The sequence below is a fragment of the Gopherus evgoodei genome, chromosome 1 (assembly GCF_007399415.2).
Source record: "Gopherus evgoodei ecotype Sinaloan lineage chromosome 1, rGopEvg1_v1.p, whole genome shotgun sequence".
NCBI lineage: Eukaryota > Metazoa > Chordata > Testudines > Testudinidae > Gopherus > Gopherus evgoodei.
In genome coordinates, this window is record NC_044322.1 from 258,146,969 (window position 1) to 258,167,305 (window position 20,337).

General features: G+C 43.7%; 1 protein-coding gene across 1 annotated transcript in view; it reads right to left on the bottom strand.

Annotated features, from left to right (window-relative positions):
* PTN (pleiotrophin) overlaps window positions 1-20,337 on the bottom strand; it is a 127,588-nt gene that overhangs the window by 11,289 nt on the left and 95,962 nt on the right. The window contains exons 3-4 of the mRNA XM_030543842.1: window positions 17,392-17,563; window positions 9,166-9,327 (exon numbers count right to left, since the gene is read on the bottom strand). Of these exons, the coding sequence (XP_030399702.1) occupies window positions 9,166-9,327; window positions 17,392-17,563 (334 nt within the window). The remainder of the gene's footprint in view (window positions 1-9,165; window positions 9,328-17,391; window positions 17,564-20,337) is intronic.

Sequence of the window (20,337 nt, forward strand, 5' to 3'; positions counted from 1 at the left end):
AACTCTCATTAATGCCAATGGGAGGGTGTACCTGTGGACCCAGGGCAACGTGTTGTTTCAGGTTTTACTCTCTGTGTTCACACACCAATGGGATACTGCTCAACTATCAAAAGCATCGCTCTAGAGTATTATACACAAATGTGCATGTAGAAAAATGACCAGATAGCTTGACAGGTAGGCTGCCGCTATATATTACCCAAGATTAGTAAATGGCAATTTAACAGGAAATAATTTGCTTGTGATTTACAGAAATCGGGGAACAAATATTTGTTGAAGAGCTGTGTGCATTTCTCTGTCATGCTTGCTGCACCTGCCCACAGATTATCTCTGTGTTGTGAACTAAGGACACAGGCACTGCTTTTATCAGTGATCCGTGCTACAAGGAGCTGGGTTCAAGGCTTCTGTGACAAGAAGAAAAGACAGAGAGGAGGAGATGGAGAGAGAAAGAAAGGGGAAGAAGGAAGGATAGAAAGGAAGGAAGTGAAGAAGAAAGAAAGAGAAAGGAGAGAAAGAAGGAAATGGAGCTCTCTCACTGCTTGGAATGGTAATGAGTGTAAACATTTGCTGATTGCATATCTTTTATCCCAATAAGTCCCATAGCTTCAGGCCCTTTCACTGCTGAAAGGCACTGATGAATGCCAAAGCAGGCTGGATGTGCGGCTGAAAGCCAGGAGAGTGAGGCAATGAGCATGTAAAAGTATCAGGATACTCAGACTTTTTAATCTTTTCATACACAAAGTTTTACATTAATGCTAATGGAGACCTTTGTGGTCCTAAAGGGTAAACAACAGTCATACAACATTTAGTCTTTTTCACCGTTTGGGGCAACACACAAAAAGGAATCAGACATACAAACCAAAGGATGAAAAAATGCTGAAACTCGGTATCCAGGAAGCTCTTAGAATTTGGGTTTTTTTTTAAAAAAACTTCTGCAGGATTGTGAAACATCTGAGAATATGAGGTTTTGAAAACTAATGTTCTTTCAAAGCTAAAAAAAATTCTGCCTCTTCTTTCTTCCTCCCCTAAGTGTATTTTCTTTCTTCTGAATTAGAGGCAGCTTCTGTGTGCGTCAATCTGATAAATGTTACCTTTTGATTCTATGGAGTTGTTAGTAATTTGTCTAACATTCAGATTACTCAAAGGTACCCATATAAGGAGCACAAAGCTGGAGGTCCAAAGAGACCTCAGCAGGGAGTGCTGACAAGTCACCATCAAAGGCAACCAAATCAAGGGCACCCCAGTGTTACCGACTGAGGGTACCAAGATGAGCCCAGACCATAGCCAATCTTCTCTTTTACAATCTACTTCTGCTTCCATCAAAACCAATGGCAAAAACCCCTCTGATTTTAGATGCAGAAGCAGTGGCCTATACACAGAAATATGTCTCACAGAGACTATAGTTCCCAGCAAGTAATGTTCCATCTTGAGCTGAACAGTCTTCCATCCATGCCAAGATGGATCTCTTGGGGTAGGAGACCTGGATTCTAATCCTGGCTCTGCCACAGCCTTGGGATAGTCACCTTACCTCTCTGGACTGCTGCTTCTCCTCCTGCCTTTTGTCTGTTTGAGCTCTTTAGACCATAAACCCTTCAGGGCAGTAGCTGTCTCTCCCTTTGGGATGTATACACTGCAGTTGGGAAGTGTGACTGAAGCATGTGCAGATATACCTGAGCTAACTTGAATCTAGCTAGATCAAAGCTAGCTCCACTAACAATAGCAGTGATGCCATGGCAGCAAGGGCTGTGGCACAGGTAGCCGCTTGAGAACGTACCCAGGGTCCCAGGTGGACTGGAAAACAGCCCAAGCCACTGTGGCTTCACTTGCTATTGCCATTCAAGCTAGCTTTGATCTAGCTAGATCAAATCTGGCTTGGGGATGTTCACATATGCTATAATCACACCTCCCAATTACAGGGTAGACATACTCGTTGTGTTTATACAGTACCTAGCACAATGACACCCACAGTCTGGGTCTGTTGACACCGCTGCAAACACAAATAATAAATACCAGGCCCTGCAGGTCCCATGCGGCATACATTGCAGATTAAGAGGAAGACTGGTTTGAGCAGCATTGTAGAGCTCCAAGTTCTATGCTTGCCAACCCAGGTATAGCATCTATGTAGCCGGAGTGAAAAGAGAAGTTTCTCCCTCAGAGGATCGGAGCCGTTTTTTAGGAAACCAACTCCAAGGTTTGGAAGAGCCCCACAATTATGCTTTTTCCTTTATTGTTTCACTGTCACAGCTGTTTGCCTAACGTGAGAAAATCCCTCATTTTTATATCTCATTAGTTTGAGCAGCAACCTATTATTCTGCCTTCTATAGTACTAATTATTATGCTAGCCGCATGTATGCATGACTAATGAGTTACATTAAGGGCTGGGAGTCCTGGAATTTACAGAGGGAGAAGGAGCCAGGACTGTGATGCCTGTAATTTCAGCATCTTTATATAATTTTTTTAAAAGTTCTTAGTGCTCATGAATCTTTTCCCACTCAGAAGTGAGATATATATTTCATCCTTTATAATGGGAGAAGGCAAAGTACAGAGTGCACAGTCCAAATTACCAACATGGCAGATCATCCACTCCCTCAACAGGGTCAGTCAGGTAGCAGCCCGATATGGCAGCCAGTCTGTTTGAGCAAAAAGTAGTTGTATATCAGGCCAGTGATCCATTCAGAGAACACCACAGTCAGCTCATGCCACTAACTGGCAGACAAGTCATTCTTCCAAGATAGAACTCTGTTCTGGTGACACAATGGTTAGCATTACATCCTGTCTGCAGCTGGATATCCAGTCTCCTACTATGGTGCCTGATGCATTATAGCAACAGGCACCTAGTATATTTTACTTCCAGAGCGCAATCCAGCCTGACTGCATAGCAAGGAACTGAAGAAGGACCGGAAGAAGAGCTGTGTAGTTTGAACGTCTCTCTTCCACCAGCAGGCAGCTCATTTGATTGCTGGTATATCTGCTCAACAAGACCCAGCTATATATTTTGGCACCTTCTAAAGGAAGATGTAAAATAACTTTCTGTCAAGCAGCCTGAATATAAATGACACATTAGTATCTTGAATCTGCTCAGATTGCTAACTCCAAAACAAAGGTTACACCATATTTACCCTGAAAAATCATGCTGTTTTTTTTAATAACCATGGGGACTGGAACAAAAGGAAGCCGTAGCCATTGCTCAGAGTATAGAACTTGTTGGGTGTTCTTGATTCTGTTCCTGGATCTGCCAGTGACCTTGGGGACAAGTCATTTCTGTATCTCAGTCACCATGCCTCTCCACAGTGGGGATCAAAGTATTTTCCTCTCTCACAGAGGTGTTGTGAGGATTAGCTAATTGTTGTCTGTAAAGATTCTTAGATAAAACACACTATGTACTGCAGAGTATTAGCACTAGTATTGTAAACCCTACCCAAGGTGCCCAGATGACATGATATAAGCAAGAATACAAAGAGGATTATATGAGAAAAAGAGAAAACTGCACTGACAACTTGCCAGGAGCCCAAGGGCTGCACCTTATCTGTTTTACTGGAGCAAACTGCAGCCACCTTTACCTGTAATATGGAAGCCCACAGGGATTTAAGGTAACAGAATCCAATGTTTATAGCAGGTTGATCCAAGCAACCTTCTGGAATATTGGATGTTAGGACTTGAAATCTTCCTCAGACCATACTCTGGCATTAAAGATGACATTGGCTGGAGGTTGCAAATACAAGATGGTGAAGTGTATTTGGAACATGAGCGATAATAACCGGTCGTCCCGACTAAGGAGACTGAGTGGAATAACAGCATGGTAATTCAGAGCAGATACATAAAAATGTATAAAAAAGAAAGATGGGAAGGAGGAGGGGATGGGGAAGAAGATGAAAATATGTGTAAAAAAAAATCAGAGAGAAAACATAATGGAGTTAGAAAGAAAGAGGGCTACATTGAAGAATGACCAGATAATAGGTATATACTGATAATTTAATCTCATATTATTTTAATCTGAAGAACAAACAGTCAAAAATATGATGGAGAAAGATAGATGGGAAGACAGGAAAAGTAAGAGTCAGGGAAAGAGAGAGACCACCACTGAGACAACCAAGCTCAGTGAAAATAAATTCTTCCCCTCTGAGAAGTAAGGAAAAAATATTTTCTGAAACCTGACAATAACTCATTTTTTTACTTTCTGGTCAACTGGAACCTGAACACTCATCAATCAAGTTTGGGTGGCCAGGAAGTACAGGAGATGGAGTTTATTGGCAGTGCTTTCCACTCATCAAAGCAAGTTGGCCATTACAGAAGCTGCTCACCAGAAGTGCCTGATTCCTTCATATCTATCAGCATAGTTTAGAAAGACCTTGAACACCACTGACACGGCAGACACTGGTTAGAATGTCTGATTGTACATGCTTCAGGAGATTCAGTTGCCTCTGCTAGGATTCCATTATTCCTTTAACTCTCCCAGACTATATGTTTTCTCATGGCCTCATTAGTGTAACAGACACACAAACTATGGCATCTGGGATATCATCATCACAATCTGAGTCCTAACAACTTCCCATTCAAAATGCACCACATTCAAGAATGTGTCCAATTTTTTTCATTCTAGGATATAGTAGGATCATCATATTTTGATACACCAACCCAGTATCAAGGCATTATCATCAGATATCGTAGCTCCCCAACTAACCCCCAGAGGAAAGTGTCCATTAGAAAATGTAGTGAGTTTTGATTCAGTTGGTTCTCCTGCTAAAGGTCAGCAGAGTTTCTTTGAGATTCCTCCATCTTCAAGCAGTGAAGTGGAGGGTGTCTCAGACTACGGTCAATCCTTAAAGTTGGCAGCTATGCAGTACCAAGCAAAAAAAAAAGAGTGCTGAGGTGGATCAGTTTCTGGTGAAGAAGAAATACAGGCGCATTTGAAACAAGCTTTCCAAGCTCTAAAATTTGTGTCTGAATTAATGAAATTCCACCAGCAGACAATGACAGATTGGACACAGCTTGCAGACCATTTTAAGGCCTTTCCACGGCTACTGATAAATAATGAAGAAAATATATAAAATGGGAACGAAAGCCCAGGTCACCAGTTTCCGAAGCCTGAGGTTAATAAGTAGCTGCTCTGATTTAGCTTAGCAGAAGTTATGTTAGAGTTCACACAGCTTCTCAGAAAAAAACAAAATATATACCTCCCAGTGGGACACCTAAAGGGAAGTCTTCAATATTTATTTTTCTCCCTCTTTATATGCACTTTTTCTTCTTGCAATACAAAGAACAATCTTGCTGAAAATCAAAATGAAAATCTTGCGACATGGCCAAGAGAATATTCATGTCAACAACAGGAAGACACATGGTTCCATCCTAGGACCAGTGTTGTTCAGTGTAACTATTAATGAGCTGGAAAAGGGGATAAGCAGTGAGGTAGCAACATTTGCAGACAATACGAAATCATCAGTCAAGACTGGAGACAACTATGAAAAATTTGAGAGTGAATTTCATCTGTTCCATTCCCTTAGCTTGGATAAGTCTGTGCTAAAAAATTCAAAGTACTGCACACTGGAAGAACTACCAATAGACTTACTAGAGTCTAAATGAACTACATCAATCCAGAGAAAAGACCTGGGTATCATTCTGGATGGCTCAGTGAAGATCCCTGCTCAATGCATAGAAGTGATCATAAAAAGGATGCATCGTGAATGGGATGGTGAATAATAAAGAGAAGATTAAATGACATTATTTATATAAAATCAATTTATTTCAGGCCCTCACCTGAAATGCTGTGTTCAGTTCAGTCAACTAATCTCAAAAAGGATTTAGCAATAATATTGGAGATTTCAAGGAAGAGTAACAAGACATATTAGAAGCATGGGAAAACTTTTATGAAGAGAGGTTGAAAAGACTGACTATTTAGCATAGAGAGAAGGCAATCAAGAGGGAACATGATAAGAGTATATAAAATAATGGATGGTTAAAGTTTCTATTCACCCTCTCTCATAACACCAGAACAGAGCGAAATTCAATGTAATTGAAAGGTGACAAATTCAAGGATCAAAAAAGGAAATACTTTTTCACAGAATACACAATTAGCCTGCAGAACTCATTGCAACAAGATATCAATGAAGCCAAGAGCTTGGCAGGATTCAGGAAAAGACTGGACACTTACATGGATAATGAGAGCATCAGAGTTCTAGGAATAAATATTTTAAATTACATTTTGGAACGGATATAAATCCTTAAACTTCAGGGTGTAAGCCTTTCTCTATCTAGTGGGACTTAGGAGGCCATTGTCCCACAACTGCTTAATGCAGGGCACTTACACTTTCCCCTGAAGCATTTGGTACTGACTAATGTCCAGGATACTGGACTAGATGGACCATTGATCCAGCATGGCAATATCTCTGTTCCTATGGAATGACTTTTGGTCATATTGGCTTGGTTTGAAATTGAGCCCAAATAATTCTCTCTCTGTCTTTAAACAGGATAATCTATTTTGTATTTCCAACATTCAGCTGTTTGCTTGCATTGTTTCCTCCCTTTCAGCCTAGAGCTGCTGGAGAGATAATCAGAGCTTACCTTCCTGCTGGTAAAGAACAGAGATGCTGCTTCTGAAGCATAATGGTTGGAGGTGAAAAAGATTAATCTGATGGAGAACATCTCAGATACCGAACAGCGACTATACTTGCTGCTGTTTGTGATCACTGTGGGAGTAATAGCCAATCTATGACACTGCAGTTCACTAGCACTTAACAGGAGTTGCAGCACATAGGTACAGAGCATTCCATCCATTACTCTGCCCTAAAACAACATGTTTCTCTCCTCCTAACGAATTAAACAGGGTCCTAGTCTAACTGGAGTCAAAGTGCAGTTTAGTTTTGCCTCCATCTAGTTCCAGAGTCCATTGTAGGTAGGCACTGAAATCCCTCTTACAATTCCCTTTCTCATGAAGAATGTAGTCACTTTCTAAAACAAAAATATAGTCTTGCCCCATTCAGTATTTCAGCAGCCAAGATTTTTTGGGTCAGTTAAAAAAATTCCACCTAGATTTTTATATCCTGCTGAAATACATTCTAATTTCTCACCCTACCCATCCCCCATTTACAATTCAAGAAACATGGAGTTCCTGTAATTCACACACACACACACACACACACACACAAGAATTCTGCTCTTAGATCAACTATGTTGATTTCTTGTCCACCTTGAGTTTCTCCATTGTATTCTACACTTGACACTCACACAGAACTCCTGCCTATGCCTATGGAAGTTGGGCATGGGAGTGGAGTGCAAGAATGTGCCATAATGATCTCCAGTGGAGATCTGAGAGTATAAATTATCCCCTCAGTTACTATACTTTTTAACTGCAAAGACATGCATTTACACACATTTTTCATTTGCATTGTCTCAAAACACATGAGCAGTGTCTTCAGATTAAGTTATGCAGCACAGCCAGGCTTGCTGAAACCAGCATTTCTGCTCCCAAAAACCTTTGTGTGTGGAGTAGTCCAAACTTACATGACCTCTCTCTGTTCATGTAGCTCCATTCATTGTTAGAGTGACTCAGTATCCTTATTCAGGAATGCCAGTTCCAGTTTAACAAAGGCTGCTACAATAATCCCAACAAAGCTTTCTTTTTTTTTTAAAAAAAAATGAAGCTTAAAGGCTGCTTTTCCATCATCTGCCTGCATCTCTCCCTCAAAGCGTTCCTCCACCACGGTTCTGCTTGTCTTGCTCTGCCCCCTTCAAGTCATTGACAGAAAATACTGACTTAGTAAAGCTGACTTAGCAAAGCAGAACAAAGCAACAGACTAGTGGGGACAGGGATGGGAGAGGCCTTCTGGTAGTGTAGGATGAAGCTTATTCCAGTAACCTCCCAAATGCAGCAAACTCAGCTAGTCTCTGAAAATCCAGTTTGGGCCTTCAGACATCATCATCAAAACAGATTCTAGAATCATAACTCATCTGATAATTCTGTAAATAATGCACAAGGCTACAGCTATTAGTTACAGCTCTACTGATTGTAAAGCTCTCTGACTCTCACACACACAAACTGACAAAATATTTAGTTAAGGAAGTATGTATAATCTGATACATAAGGAGCAGACCATTAGCAAATACTCTATGGACCACTTGTGATCCAATGACGTTGTTAATATAAAGGACACCTGTCACTTTTAATCATACACAGTTTTTTTTTTAATATTTATTCAGAGAAAGAAAGCAATAAGAAACTCTGGAATCTGCTTAACCTCAGCTCTTTTTTAAGTAAAAATAGCATCTGTTCCAGCAAAAAAATGGCCATGTGATGTGCCCTATGTGGTCTACATGAGGCATATTGTCTGAGACCAAGTGGTACTTTATGCAGTCTAAGCGCCCACTATAAATTATCTTGTACCTGCTGCTGCTGCAGAAGAGTTCATTAAGAAGCCCTAGTGATTAGAAAAGAAAACAAGTTTGCCTGATATTGACCAAGGGAGTCTGTGACACATGGAAACAGGATGAATTAGTGGGACATATGGCTGTCTGCAAACTGGGAATTGCATTGTTAATTGCAGCAAGAGACAACACACAACCCCCTTCTTCCTGCCATCCCTGCATTACCAAACACTTCTCTTAGGCTTGAGACCACATGATCCAAAGTGCACAGAACAGTCATTGATTTTTCAATGGTATTCTAGACACACACTGAGCAGCAGGGAGAATAACCTCTTCTCCCCATGACTTGTGTGAACAATATTCCTTAAGCTATTCCCATCCCAAGGGAAAGCCTAGGCTTGTCAGCAGGCAGTTAAAAGTCTAACAAAAAGGAGATATGAAAAAGTTATTTGTATTGTTAGAAACATTTTCTCTTGCTGCTATTGGTGTATGCTCATCAGTAGGGGTTGTGGCAAGAGATCCTGTACCCTGAAGCCATGAGAGCATAAACACCCATAGTTAAAACGAACTGGTAGCAGTACATTTTCAGTGGGGTTCAGTCAGGGATTCTATCTGTTAAGGCCCCAGGGCTTCATGGCTTGGATGCATACTCCTGGCTGGGAGATCAAATGCAGAAGCAGTGTTGTGGCTGGGAAGGGACAAGAAATGACAATCCTTCTTCTACTCTTGACTTCCCATTAAGGCATTTGGATTCCAGCAGCGACTGGATTTAAATGGGGTAGCACATTACTGGCAGCAAATGGGTTGTACCTTGAGGTTTGGGTTTGGTAAGCTTCCCACAGGGCTTTGAGATGGTGACAATTTTCTGACAGTCAGCATTGTGAAGGGCTCTCTTCAGGTTCCCAGTTCGAGTCTTCAAGGCGGTATTCAGATCGCATTCTCCCCAGGCCTGGAACTGGTATTTACACTCCGCTGCAAAGAGTGTGGGAATACAAAGAATTTTTTAAAAAGAATCATGGAGCATGAATAAAACATTACCCAAATCTAACCAGGTGGGCACATACTGCCAGTGATTTCAGGCAGGTGGATCACATACCCAAAGAAACAGGGTGTGGGGGGCAGCAAAAATTCAAGGGACATTTTGGGAGGTAATTTTGCCCCCAAATATGACCCAATTTAAAAGTATAATTATCTTGCTCTTGCATGGGTACAGGATTAATGTTATAAAAAGGAAACTACATTTTAATACTGAAACTATAAAAGAGAGACATTTTAGTGGAAAACATCTTCCAGATTCGAAAGGCCTGATTCTCCACCATCTTGTGGCATCATTTACAAATGGGGTATGAAAACTAGCAAACCAGAATAGTAGGGTATTTGCCTGGAGCCCATGGAGGAGTAGAGTCCGGAGCCCACTGAGGGATAAGTTAGTGCTTTTTGCCTGGAGCTCTAGGAACTGGAAAAGGGTGGGGGTGCATAAATTAAGAGGGTTACGCCTTGAGCCCCACCGGGTAAAGGTGGGTGCCCTTGAGTGTGTGAGTAACAGAGAATTTTGTGTGGGTAACAGAACCACTCAATCAAAATAATTCTGGATAACAGAGCAACAATGTATTACATCAATCCGCAAGGAGGAGCAAGATCCTGACCCTTGTGTGCTGAAGCCATGAAACTATGGTACTGATGCATATCACACCACATACAGATCTCAGTGGTTTATCTGCTTGGACTACAGAACACGGTGGCAGGTTCCTTCAGCAGACATTCAGCATTGACCCTGAGTGAGAATTGAACAACAAAGTGTTCTAAGAGATATATCATACCTGGAGCCATGCACAGGTAGATCCCTTTACAACTCCATCCAGTGCAAAGTACAAGTTTAGGCATGAAATTAGATGAAGGTTTCTAACCATCAGAGTGAAGTTGTGGAACAACTTTCCAAGAGGAGGAGAGGGAGCAAAACCTAACTTGTTTCAAGACTGAGCTTGATAAGTTTATGGAGAGGATGGTATGAGGAGATTGCCCACCATGGCATGTGGCCCATCTGTGACTGCTAGTAGCAAAAATCCCCAATGGCTGTAGATGGGGAACTAGATATGGAGGGCTGAGAATTAACACAGAGAATTATTTCCCAGTGTCTGGCTGGTGGTTCTTGCTGACATGCTTAGGGTTCAGCCAACTACCATATTTGGGTTCAGAAGGGAATTTTCCTCAGATTGGCAGAGAACCTGTTTGGGGTTTTTTCTGCCTTCCTCTGTAGTATGGGCCACGGGTCACTTGCAGGTTTAAACTAGTGTAAATGGTGGAATCTCTGTAAGCTGAAGTCTTTAAATCATGATTTGAGGAATTCAGTAACTCAGCCAGAAGATATGAGTCTATTACAGGAGAGGGTGGGTAAGGTTCTGTGGTCTGTGATGTGCAGGAAGTCAGACTACATCAGGGATCGGCAGCCTTTGGCACGCAGCCCGTCAGGGAAATCTGCTGGTGGGCCGGGATGGTTTGTTTACTTGCAGTGTCTGCAGGTTCGGCCGATCGCAGCTCCCACTGGCCGCGGTTTGCTGTTCCAGGCCAATGGGGCTGCAGGAAGCGATGTTGGCCGAGGGATATCCTAGCCGCCGCTTTCCGCAGTCCCCATTGGCCTGGAACAGTGAACCACGGCCAGTGGGAGCTGCATTCGGCTGAACCTGCGGACCCTGTAGGTAAACAAACCATTCCGGCCCACCAGTGGATTTCCCTGATGAGCTGCGTGCCAAAGGTTGCCCATTCCTGGACGATATGATCACGACATTCCCTCTTGCACAGGTATAAATGACTACACAAGGTGTGAGGCTAAGGAAAATCAGACCCTTTAATATCTATTTTTTCTTATCAAGAAATTAAAATATATTAAGCCAAAAGATTATGCCACTGTTTATCCATGGCCTGGTCTACCCTACGCGTTTAAACCGATTTTAGCAGCGTTAAACCGATTTAACGCCGCACCTGTCCACACAACGAGGCCCTTTATATCGATATAAAGGGCTCCTTACATTGGTTTCTGTACTCCTTCCCGACGAGAGGAGTAGCGCTAAAATCGGTATAACCATATCGGATTAGGGTTAGTGTGACTGCAAATCGACGGTAGTGGCCTCCGGGCGGTATCCCACAGTGCACCACTGTGACCGCTCTGGACAACAATCTGAACTCGGATGCACTGGCCAGGTATACAGGAAAAGCCCCACGAACTTTTGAATTTCGTTTCCTGTTTGGCCAGTGTGGAGCTCTGATCAGCACAGGTGACCACGCAGAGCTCATCAGCACAGGTAGCAATGCAGTCTCCTGAGAATCGAAAAAGAGCTCCAGCATGGACCGCACGGGAGGTACTGGATCTGATCGCTATATGGGGAGAGGATTCAGTGCTAAAAGAACTCCGTTCCAAAAGACAAGATAAAAAATATTTGAAAAAATTTCCAAGGCTATGATGGAAAAAGGCCACACCAGGGACTCAGTGCAGTGCAGAGTGAAAGTTAAGGAGCTCAGACAAGCCTACCAGAAAACCAAAGCAGCAAACAGAAGGTCCGGGTCAGGGCCGAAAACATGCCGCTTCTACGCTGAACTGCATGCAATTTTAGGGGGCTGCGCCACCACTACCCCACCCCTGTCCGTGGATTCTGAGGTGGGGGTTGTAATCTCAACCATGGCTGAGGATTCTGAGGATGGGGAAGATGAGGAGGAGGAGGAGGAGGAGGAAGAGGAGGACGACCTTACAGCGAGCACACAGCACTCTGTTAGCCCCAACAGCCAGGAGTTTTTTGTAACCCAGACGGAATTACCCTCCCAGCCATCCCAAGCCACTAGCCCAGACAGTGACGCCATGGAAGCGACCTCTGGTGAGTGTACCTTTGTAAATACAAAACATGGTTTAAAAGCAAGCGTTTTTTAATGATTGATTTGCCATGAGGGCTTGGGATGCATTCTCGGCCAGTAAAGTTACTGGAAAAGTTTGTTAACATGTCTGGGGGATGGAGCGGAAATCCTCCAGGGACATCTCCATGAAGCGCTCCTGGAGTTACTCCAAAAGCCTTTGCAGAAGGTTTCTGGGCAAGGCAGCCTTGTCCCGTCCACCATGGTAGGACACTTTACCACGCCATGCATGTAGCAAGTAATCGGGTATCACTGCATGACAAAGCATAGCTGCGTATGGTCCCGGTGATTGCTGGCATTCAAGAAACATCCATTCTTTATCTCGCTCTGTTATCCTCAGGAGAGTGATATCATTCATGGTAACCTGGCTGAAATTCAGGAATTTAATTAAGGGGACAGAGATGGCCATTTTCATACTGGGCTGTTGCTTAAAAGAAATCCTTCCTTGCACGTAGCCAAGCGGGGGGAGGCGAGGAAGGATAGCACTGAGCTTTTTTGTGTTTGGCTAGCAGGAATCTTCCCAGCTACCAGCCATGCGGTGGGGCGGGAAAGGGGGGTGATTAGCAGTGATCTTCCATGATACCAGCCATGCGGTGGGGGGGAGGGGTAATGCAATCATCCTAGAGAATTGGATGGGGGGGGTTGGCTTCTGCTGCTGCATGTTAACAGGAAAGAAGCATCAGAGGGCACTATGTATCTGAAGGCTGGAGAAGCCGAAAGACAATGGCTTACCATGGCCGCATGCAAGCTGAATTCTGATGCCCGGACCTGCGTCTGTGAGATCTATAACACCAGAGCCGCAGGCACTCAATATTAAGATGCAAAATGCGACCATGAAATCACATGTGCTATGTAAGGTGAATAGTGTTGTTCACTGTGAAAGAGTTTAACCATTGTTCTGTAAAATGTATCTTCTTAAATACTTCTCTCCCTTTTTTCCCTCCTTCATGCAGCTGCACATTTTTCAAGTCTCCCTACTCCATCCCGAAGGCTATCTCAGACAAGGCAGAGGAAAAAGAAGACGCGAGATGAAATGTTCTCGGAAATCATGGAAGTAACCCGCAATGAAAGAGCTCATCTGAATGAGTGGAAGGACGTGGTATCAAAGTACAGGAAAGATGCCAGTGAACGTGAGGACAGGAGGGACCAACGTGAGGATAGGAGGGACGAACGTGAGGATAGGAGAGACACTCGAGATGAGAGGTGGTGGCAGGAAGATCAGAGATGTAGGCAGGAAGATCAGCGGTGACGGGCTGCAATGCTGGAGCTGCTGCGTGATCAAACTGATATCCTCCAACGTCTGGTGGAGCTTCAGGAAGAGCAGCGGGGTCACAGAGTGCCGCTGCAGCCCCTGTGTAACCACCATCACCACTCACCATGTTCCATATCTTCTTCACCCAGACGTGTAAGAATGCTTGGGGGAAGGCTTCGTGCACCTGCCCACTCCACCCCCGTAGACAGTCCAACCAAAAGGCTGTTATTACATTGAAATGTGTTTAATGGCCTTTTCCTTCCCTCCTATCCTCCTCCCAAACCACACCTGGGATACCTTGTCAGTTCTCTGCCTCTTTTTATAATTACTTTTTAATAATGAATACATGATTTTTAAATGATAGTGACTTTATTTCCTTAAGCAAGCTGTAATCGAAGGGGGAGGGTGGGTTGCTTACAGGGAAGGAGTCAATAAAGGGGAGGGTTCATGAAGGGGAAACAAACACAGCAGTCACACCGTACCCTGGCCCATGATGAAACTCGTTTTCAAAGCTTCTCTGATGCGCACCGCTTCGTAGTGTGCTCTTCTAATCGCCCTGGTGTTTGGCTGCGCGTAATCAGCGGCCAGGTGATTTGCCTCAGCCTCCCACCCCATCATAAAGGTCTCCCTCTTACTATCACAGAGATTGTGGAGCACACAGCAAGCAGCAATAACAAAGGGGACATTTGGCTGAGGTCTGAACGAGTCAGTAATGTGTGCCAGCGTGCCTTTAAACGGCCAAATGCACATTCTACCACCATCCTGCACTTGCTCAGCCTGTAGTTGAACAGCTCCTGACCACTGTCCAGGCTGCCCGTGTATGGCTACATGAGCCATGGCATCAAGGGGTAGGCTGGGTCACCCAGGATAACTATAGGCATTTCAACATCCCCAACTGTTATTTTCTGGTCTGAGAAGTAATTCCCTTGCTGCAACAATTTAAACAGAGCAGTGCTTCTGAAGACGCGAGCGTCATGAACCCTTCCTGGCCATCCCATGTGGATGTTGGTGAAACGTCCCTTGTGATCCACCAGTGCTTGCAGCACCATTGAAAAGCAGCCCTTGCAGTTTATGTACTGGATGCCCTGGTGCTCCGGTGCCAAGATAGGGATATGGGTTCCATCTATCACCCCCCCACAGTTAGGGAATCCCATTGCAGCAAAGCCATCCACTATGACCTGCATGTTTCCCAGAGTTACAACCTTTCATAGCAGCAGCTTAATGATTGCTTTGGCTACTTGCATCACACAGTAGATTTTCCCACTCCACATTGATTCCCAACTGACCGGTAGCTGTTTGGTGTTGCAAGCTTCCAAAGGGCTATTGCCATTCGCTTCTCCACTGTGAGGGCTGCTCTCATCTTGGTATTATGGCGTTTCAGGGCAAGGGAAAGCAAGTCACAAAGTTCCATGAAAGTGCTCTTATGCATGTGAAAGTTTCGCAGCCACTGGGAATCGTCCCAAACCCGCAAAACTATGCGGTCCCACCAGTCTGTGCTTGTTTCCTGGTCCCAAAATTGGCGTTCAATGGCTAGTACCTGCCCTATTACCAGCAGGATCTCCAAAGCGCAGGGGCCTGCAGTTTGAGATAATTCTATGTCCATGTCCTCATTACTCTCGTCGCCGCGCTGCCGTAGCCGCCGCCTCCTCCTCGCCTGGCTTTGCAGGTCCCGGTTCAGTATAGACTGCACGAGAATGCGCGAGGTGTTTATAACGTCCACGATTGCGGTATTGATCTGAGCAGGGTCCATGCTTCCTGTGCTAAGGCGTTTGCACAGTTCACCCAGGAAAAAAGGCGTGAAATGGTTGTCTGCTGCTTTCAGGAAGGGAGGGGTGAGGCTGTATCCAGAACCACCCGCGACATTGATTTTTGCCCCATCAGGCACTGGTCTCTCAACTCAGAATTCCAAGGGGCGGGGGAGACTGCGGGAACTATGGGATAGCTACGGGATAGCTACCCACAGTGCAACGCTCCAGAAATCGAAGCTAGCCTCGGACTATGGACGCACACTGTCGAATTAATGTGCTTAGTGTGGCCGCGTGCACTCGACTTTATATAATCTGTTTTACAAAACCGGTTTATGTAAAATCGGAATAATCCCGTAGTGTAGACGTACCCCATGACTCACTGTATAAAGTTTTATGGCTCTATCACTGCAGAGGTGGCCAGCCAGCTGATTACAAGTTAACTAACAAGATTTTTTCCACAGAATAGTTCTCACTAGTGAAGAGTTGAAGCAAAAAGTTTAGAGGGTACTATCCAGTTCAGATGTGTATCCAAACATTTGTATGTTTTTTTTCTGAAAATGAACTATCCAAACCGCTTGAGTTTGCAAAATAGGGCTAGAAAAATTGCAAGTGCCCAGGTGCAGCACTTGACCTGCCAAATCCAGAAACTCTGCACTGACTGCCTGCAGCTTTCATTGTAGTGCCATAATCAATTCAAGTCATCCAAGCTGTTTAGTAGAGAAAAGCTGAGTCTACAAGGGCAACCATATACCTGAATCCTGGTTACATAGCTTGTCCAGGATGGAAGGAAAATCTTAGTCTTTCATGGATTAAATGCTATGGCCTTTATCCACTCCCCAACAAGTCTCAGCCACTAGTGCGACAGGCTGCAAATTTTATATCATGTTCCAGTGTGGAGGCTGCAGTAGCCATGCAGAGGGAGGGGCGGTATTCACAACTGTGGAAAGGCAATAGAGAGCAATTATAATACGCTGCTGGGCCTCTGGGGGCTTTGTTGGTTGGGTGGATGTCCTGCCAAAAGGATCCCTCTAGTAGAGCTGGGTGAATATTAATATATTAATTATTAATAATAATTATTATTCAAATAGCAAATTCTCAGAAAAATGCATTTTCAGAGTGACTAAAACCATTTATGAATTAGAGACAAATCTGGCAAATAGTTTCAGTCAAACTCAAAGAATGAGGGAAAAAATGTTAAAAAAATTAAAAATGGTAGTTTTGACATTTTTGAAACAAACCATTTTGTTTTGAAATGTTGATTTGAATGACCCGAACAACCTTTTTTTTAAAAAAAAGTTTTTCATTTTGGCAATATAAAAAATCAGTTCCAGTTCAAAACTAACCAATTTTTTTTCCCAGATTTTTCAGCTTGGCCACCACATCGAAAAAATCAGTTATTTGCTCAGTTCTACCTTCTACTGTGAATATCCTGCCTTCTGCTGGCCTAAACCAGGGTGACTCAAGCCCTGTCCTTGAAAGCCTGTAAAATCTGCCTTCTCCTACAGAGAATATCTCAGTGCAGCATAGGGTGACCAGATGAGAGGGAGAAAATATCGGGACAGATGGGGAGGGTGAGTGCTGCTGGCAGAGCAGTTGGTGAGGGGGAAGCCAAGTGCTGCTGGCGGAGCAGCAAGGGAAAAAATTAAAAATAAAAAATTTTAAAAGTGAGTGCTGCCAGCGTGAGCAGTGAGGGGGGGAAAAAAAAACAAAAAGGCGAGTGCTGCTGGCGGAATGAAATATCAGGACAAATTGCATCCTGGCCAAAGATCAGTCGGGACGCAGGACAAACACCTAAATATCAGGATGGTCCTGATTTTATTGGGACATCTGGTCACCCTAGTGCAACACTTCCTGAATGGGCTGTAATCAGAGCTAGTGATGAAATGATCCCCCCCTCCTTTGTCCAATCCCCAAAACTCAACACAAATAAAATAGAATAAAATAAATCACACCATTTCCTTTTTAAAAAGCCATTTTTTTCATTTAAAAAAAGTTAGTGAAAAATTTCCAATCAGCTCTAGTCGTACTGAACATGAAGCACTGTAGAGAAAGGCAGAGCATGCACACCAGCACTCGGCCCAGGCTGAGCACACACAAAGGGTCACTTCCCAGTACTCAAGACTGGGCAACCCTTACCTCCAAACTGCTTCTTCCAGTTGCAGGGGATCTTACACCTTTGGGTCTTCATAGTTTGCTTGCACTCGGCTCCAGTGCGAGTGCCCTCGCGGGTCCCTAGGCCACAGTCTCCACTGGTGGGTACACACACACTCCACTGCCACTCCCCACAGTCAGACTTCTTCACTTTCTTCTCTGGATGGAGCCAAGGAAACCAAATCAAACCAAGAAAAGTGGTCAGTATCCAGCCAAAAAAAAAAAAAAGGCATTCTGAACAATCACACCAGGTAAACCAGTAAACAAGAGACTCTCATAACATAACTGCCTTAAATCGATCAAAACTAAAGTTCTCCTTACAAGGTGCTGCAGGCTATAGGTTGACTGCCTTTCTAGAGGCTGACTTCGAAGTGACTCCAGACCAGGGTGGATTACTGAGGCCAGAAATTTCCCAGTGAGTGTGATGCCTCTGAGTCATTGCAGGCAGGATTCACCTCTCCAGAAAAGGGAGTCTTCTAGAACAGTGGTTCTCAAACTTTTGTATTGGTGACCCTTTCACATAGTAAGCCTTTTAGTGTGACCTCCCCCTTATAAATTAAAAACATTTTTAATATATTTACACCATTAAAATACTGGATGCAAAGCAGGGTTTGGGGTGGAAGCTGATGGCTCATGACCCTCTATGTAGTAACCTCATGACCCCCTGAGGGGACCCAACCCCCAGTTTGAGAACCCCTGTTCTAGAAGCTATCAGTGATCACTGATCTAGGTACATACACACACATACAAAAGAGGACGTTCTGCCCCCGCTGGTGGCATATCAACATTTTCAGATTAAATACCAAGTACCACATGGGCCAGGAGCGTATGCATTAATATGGTGTTTCAAGGGGGATTTGGTGTTTCAGTGGTTGTTGTAGCCATGCTGGTTCCAAGATATTAGAGTGACAATGTGGGTGAGGTAATATCTTTTATTGGACCAACTTCTGTTAGTGAGAGATACAAGCTTTCCAGTTTACACAGAGCTCTTCTTCAGGTCTGGGAAATGTACTCACTGGCACAGCTAAATACAAGGTGGAGCAGATGGGAACCAAAAATCTTACCGCGTTATAGGTGAAACTGCATTATATTGAACCTGCTTTGATCTGCCGGAGCGCAGCAGCCCCGCTCCCTCGAGCGCTGCTTTACTGCGTTATATCTGAATTCGTGTTATATCAGGGTAGCAGTGTATTTAGAAGAACCATTCAGGATGAAATGGCCAGTTAACACCTCCCCGGTCAGAGGTGGGAAATAAGGGGCAATAAATAAAATTAAAAAAAAAACAAGCTGGGGAGAGTGGGGTTTAGTAGATTATAGATTGTTATAAAAGATCATAAATCCAGCATCTCTATTTAGTCCATGATTTTTAGTATCTAACAAGCTATGAATGTAAGCTCCCAGGCTCAACTTTTGAAGGTGTTGTGCAGGCTTCCTTTGTGGCTAAGGACTGGACGATTTGTGAAAAATGTTCATCCACAATCAAAGGACAGGTAATGGTGTACAGGCCTTTTATCTTTGTTGTAAACTATACTTCATGTCAAAACAGCAAAGAATCCTGTGGCACCTTATAAACTAGCAGTCTGTTATTCTATAAGATGCCACAGGATTCTTTGCTGCTTTTACAGATCCAGACTAACACGGCTACCCCTCTGATACGATACTTCATGTCGGAACACACTCTGAATTTTGGAGGCAGAGACGTAAGCTAGCAGGGGAAGGATGTGTCAGTATATCTGAACATGGATACAAATTTCATTACTGATGGCTACCCTCCTACTTTTATAATGGCCAAAAACATATCCAAACATCTCCAAACCAGGTGTTCTAAAGATCCAGAGCACAAGAGTGCTGGTAAGAAACTGGACTTCATTTCATGCTGCATGATCTTAGTCTGCCCTAGAGAGATTAGCCTAACTGCCAACTCCAAGTATTAAAAAATCATGTCAGGCCTCAAAATATCATGTTTTAAATAATACATTTGAGCTCTTTTATTTGCTTTCCAGTTTTTGCACTTTTATGGTTCATATTTTCCAGTATTTCGCCATACCCCCAATGGCTAGAAATGTACTATCTGTTTTGAAATGAAAACTCAGATACTGAAATATTCACAGCTCTCACGGCTGTGTAGCTTAAAGAAAAATGTCAAAAATCATGACTCTTGTGATAAAAAAGCATAAGAGTTGGAAACATCCAGGTTTGAAATCTAGGTCTGGGTTTTCCAGCTCAGGACTGTCTCTATTTAAAATAAGGACTGGGTCACTGCTGATCGAAAGCAGTCACACCAGATGTGTGTTTGTCAGGTTCTAGGTGAAACAAAGTCTTAATCCAATTCCTAATGGATGGGTTTCCATGTCACATAGGCGGGATCACTGTTGTTAGTATAGTCAGAGTAGGTAAGGCACTCATGCGGTTTTAAACCAGACAGTTCTCTTTATGTGTGGCTTGTCCAAGTTGTCCCTCATCCAGTACTGAGACAAAACCAGACATGATTTTATCCAGGATCAGACAGAGGATGCCATTTTGAATCATGTGCCACTCTGCCCCTGCCAGAATGACCACACACACACACCATGTGTGCAAGGTCATGCCGGCGTGGGCAGGGTCACATCGGCAGGGGTGGGCCCACTCCATTCCCAGAAGTGCCAGAATATCTGGTGTTCTGGGAATGTGTGAGTGGCCACTCTAATTCAGAGAGGCCAACAAAAGAGCAAGGTGACTGAACCACACACACAACCCTCCTGGGGACCTCTCCAATAGCCTAAGTGAGCTTGAGTCCAGGGCAGTGCTGAGGAAGGCTGTACTGATGCTGCCATACTATACCTGTCCCTTGATTAAAAAGAGAACTTCAGTCTCCACAGCTGTGAAACTGGCAGCTTTCACAGAAACTAATTTCTGTACTCCCATTTAAATGAAAACATGTCACTGCAGCAA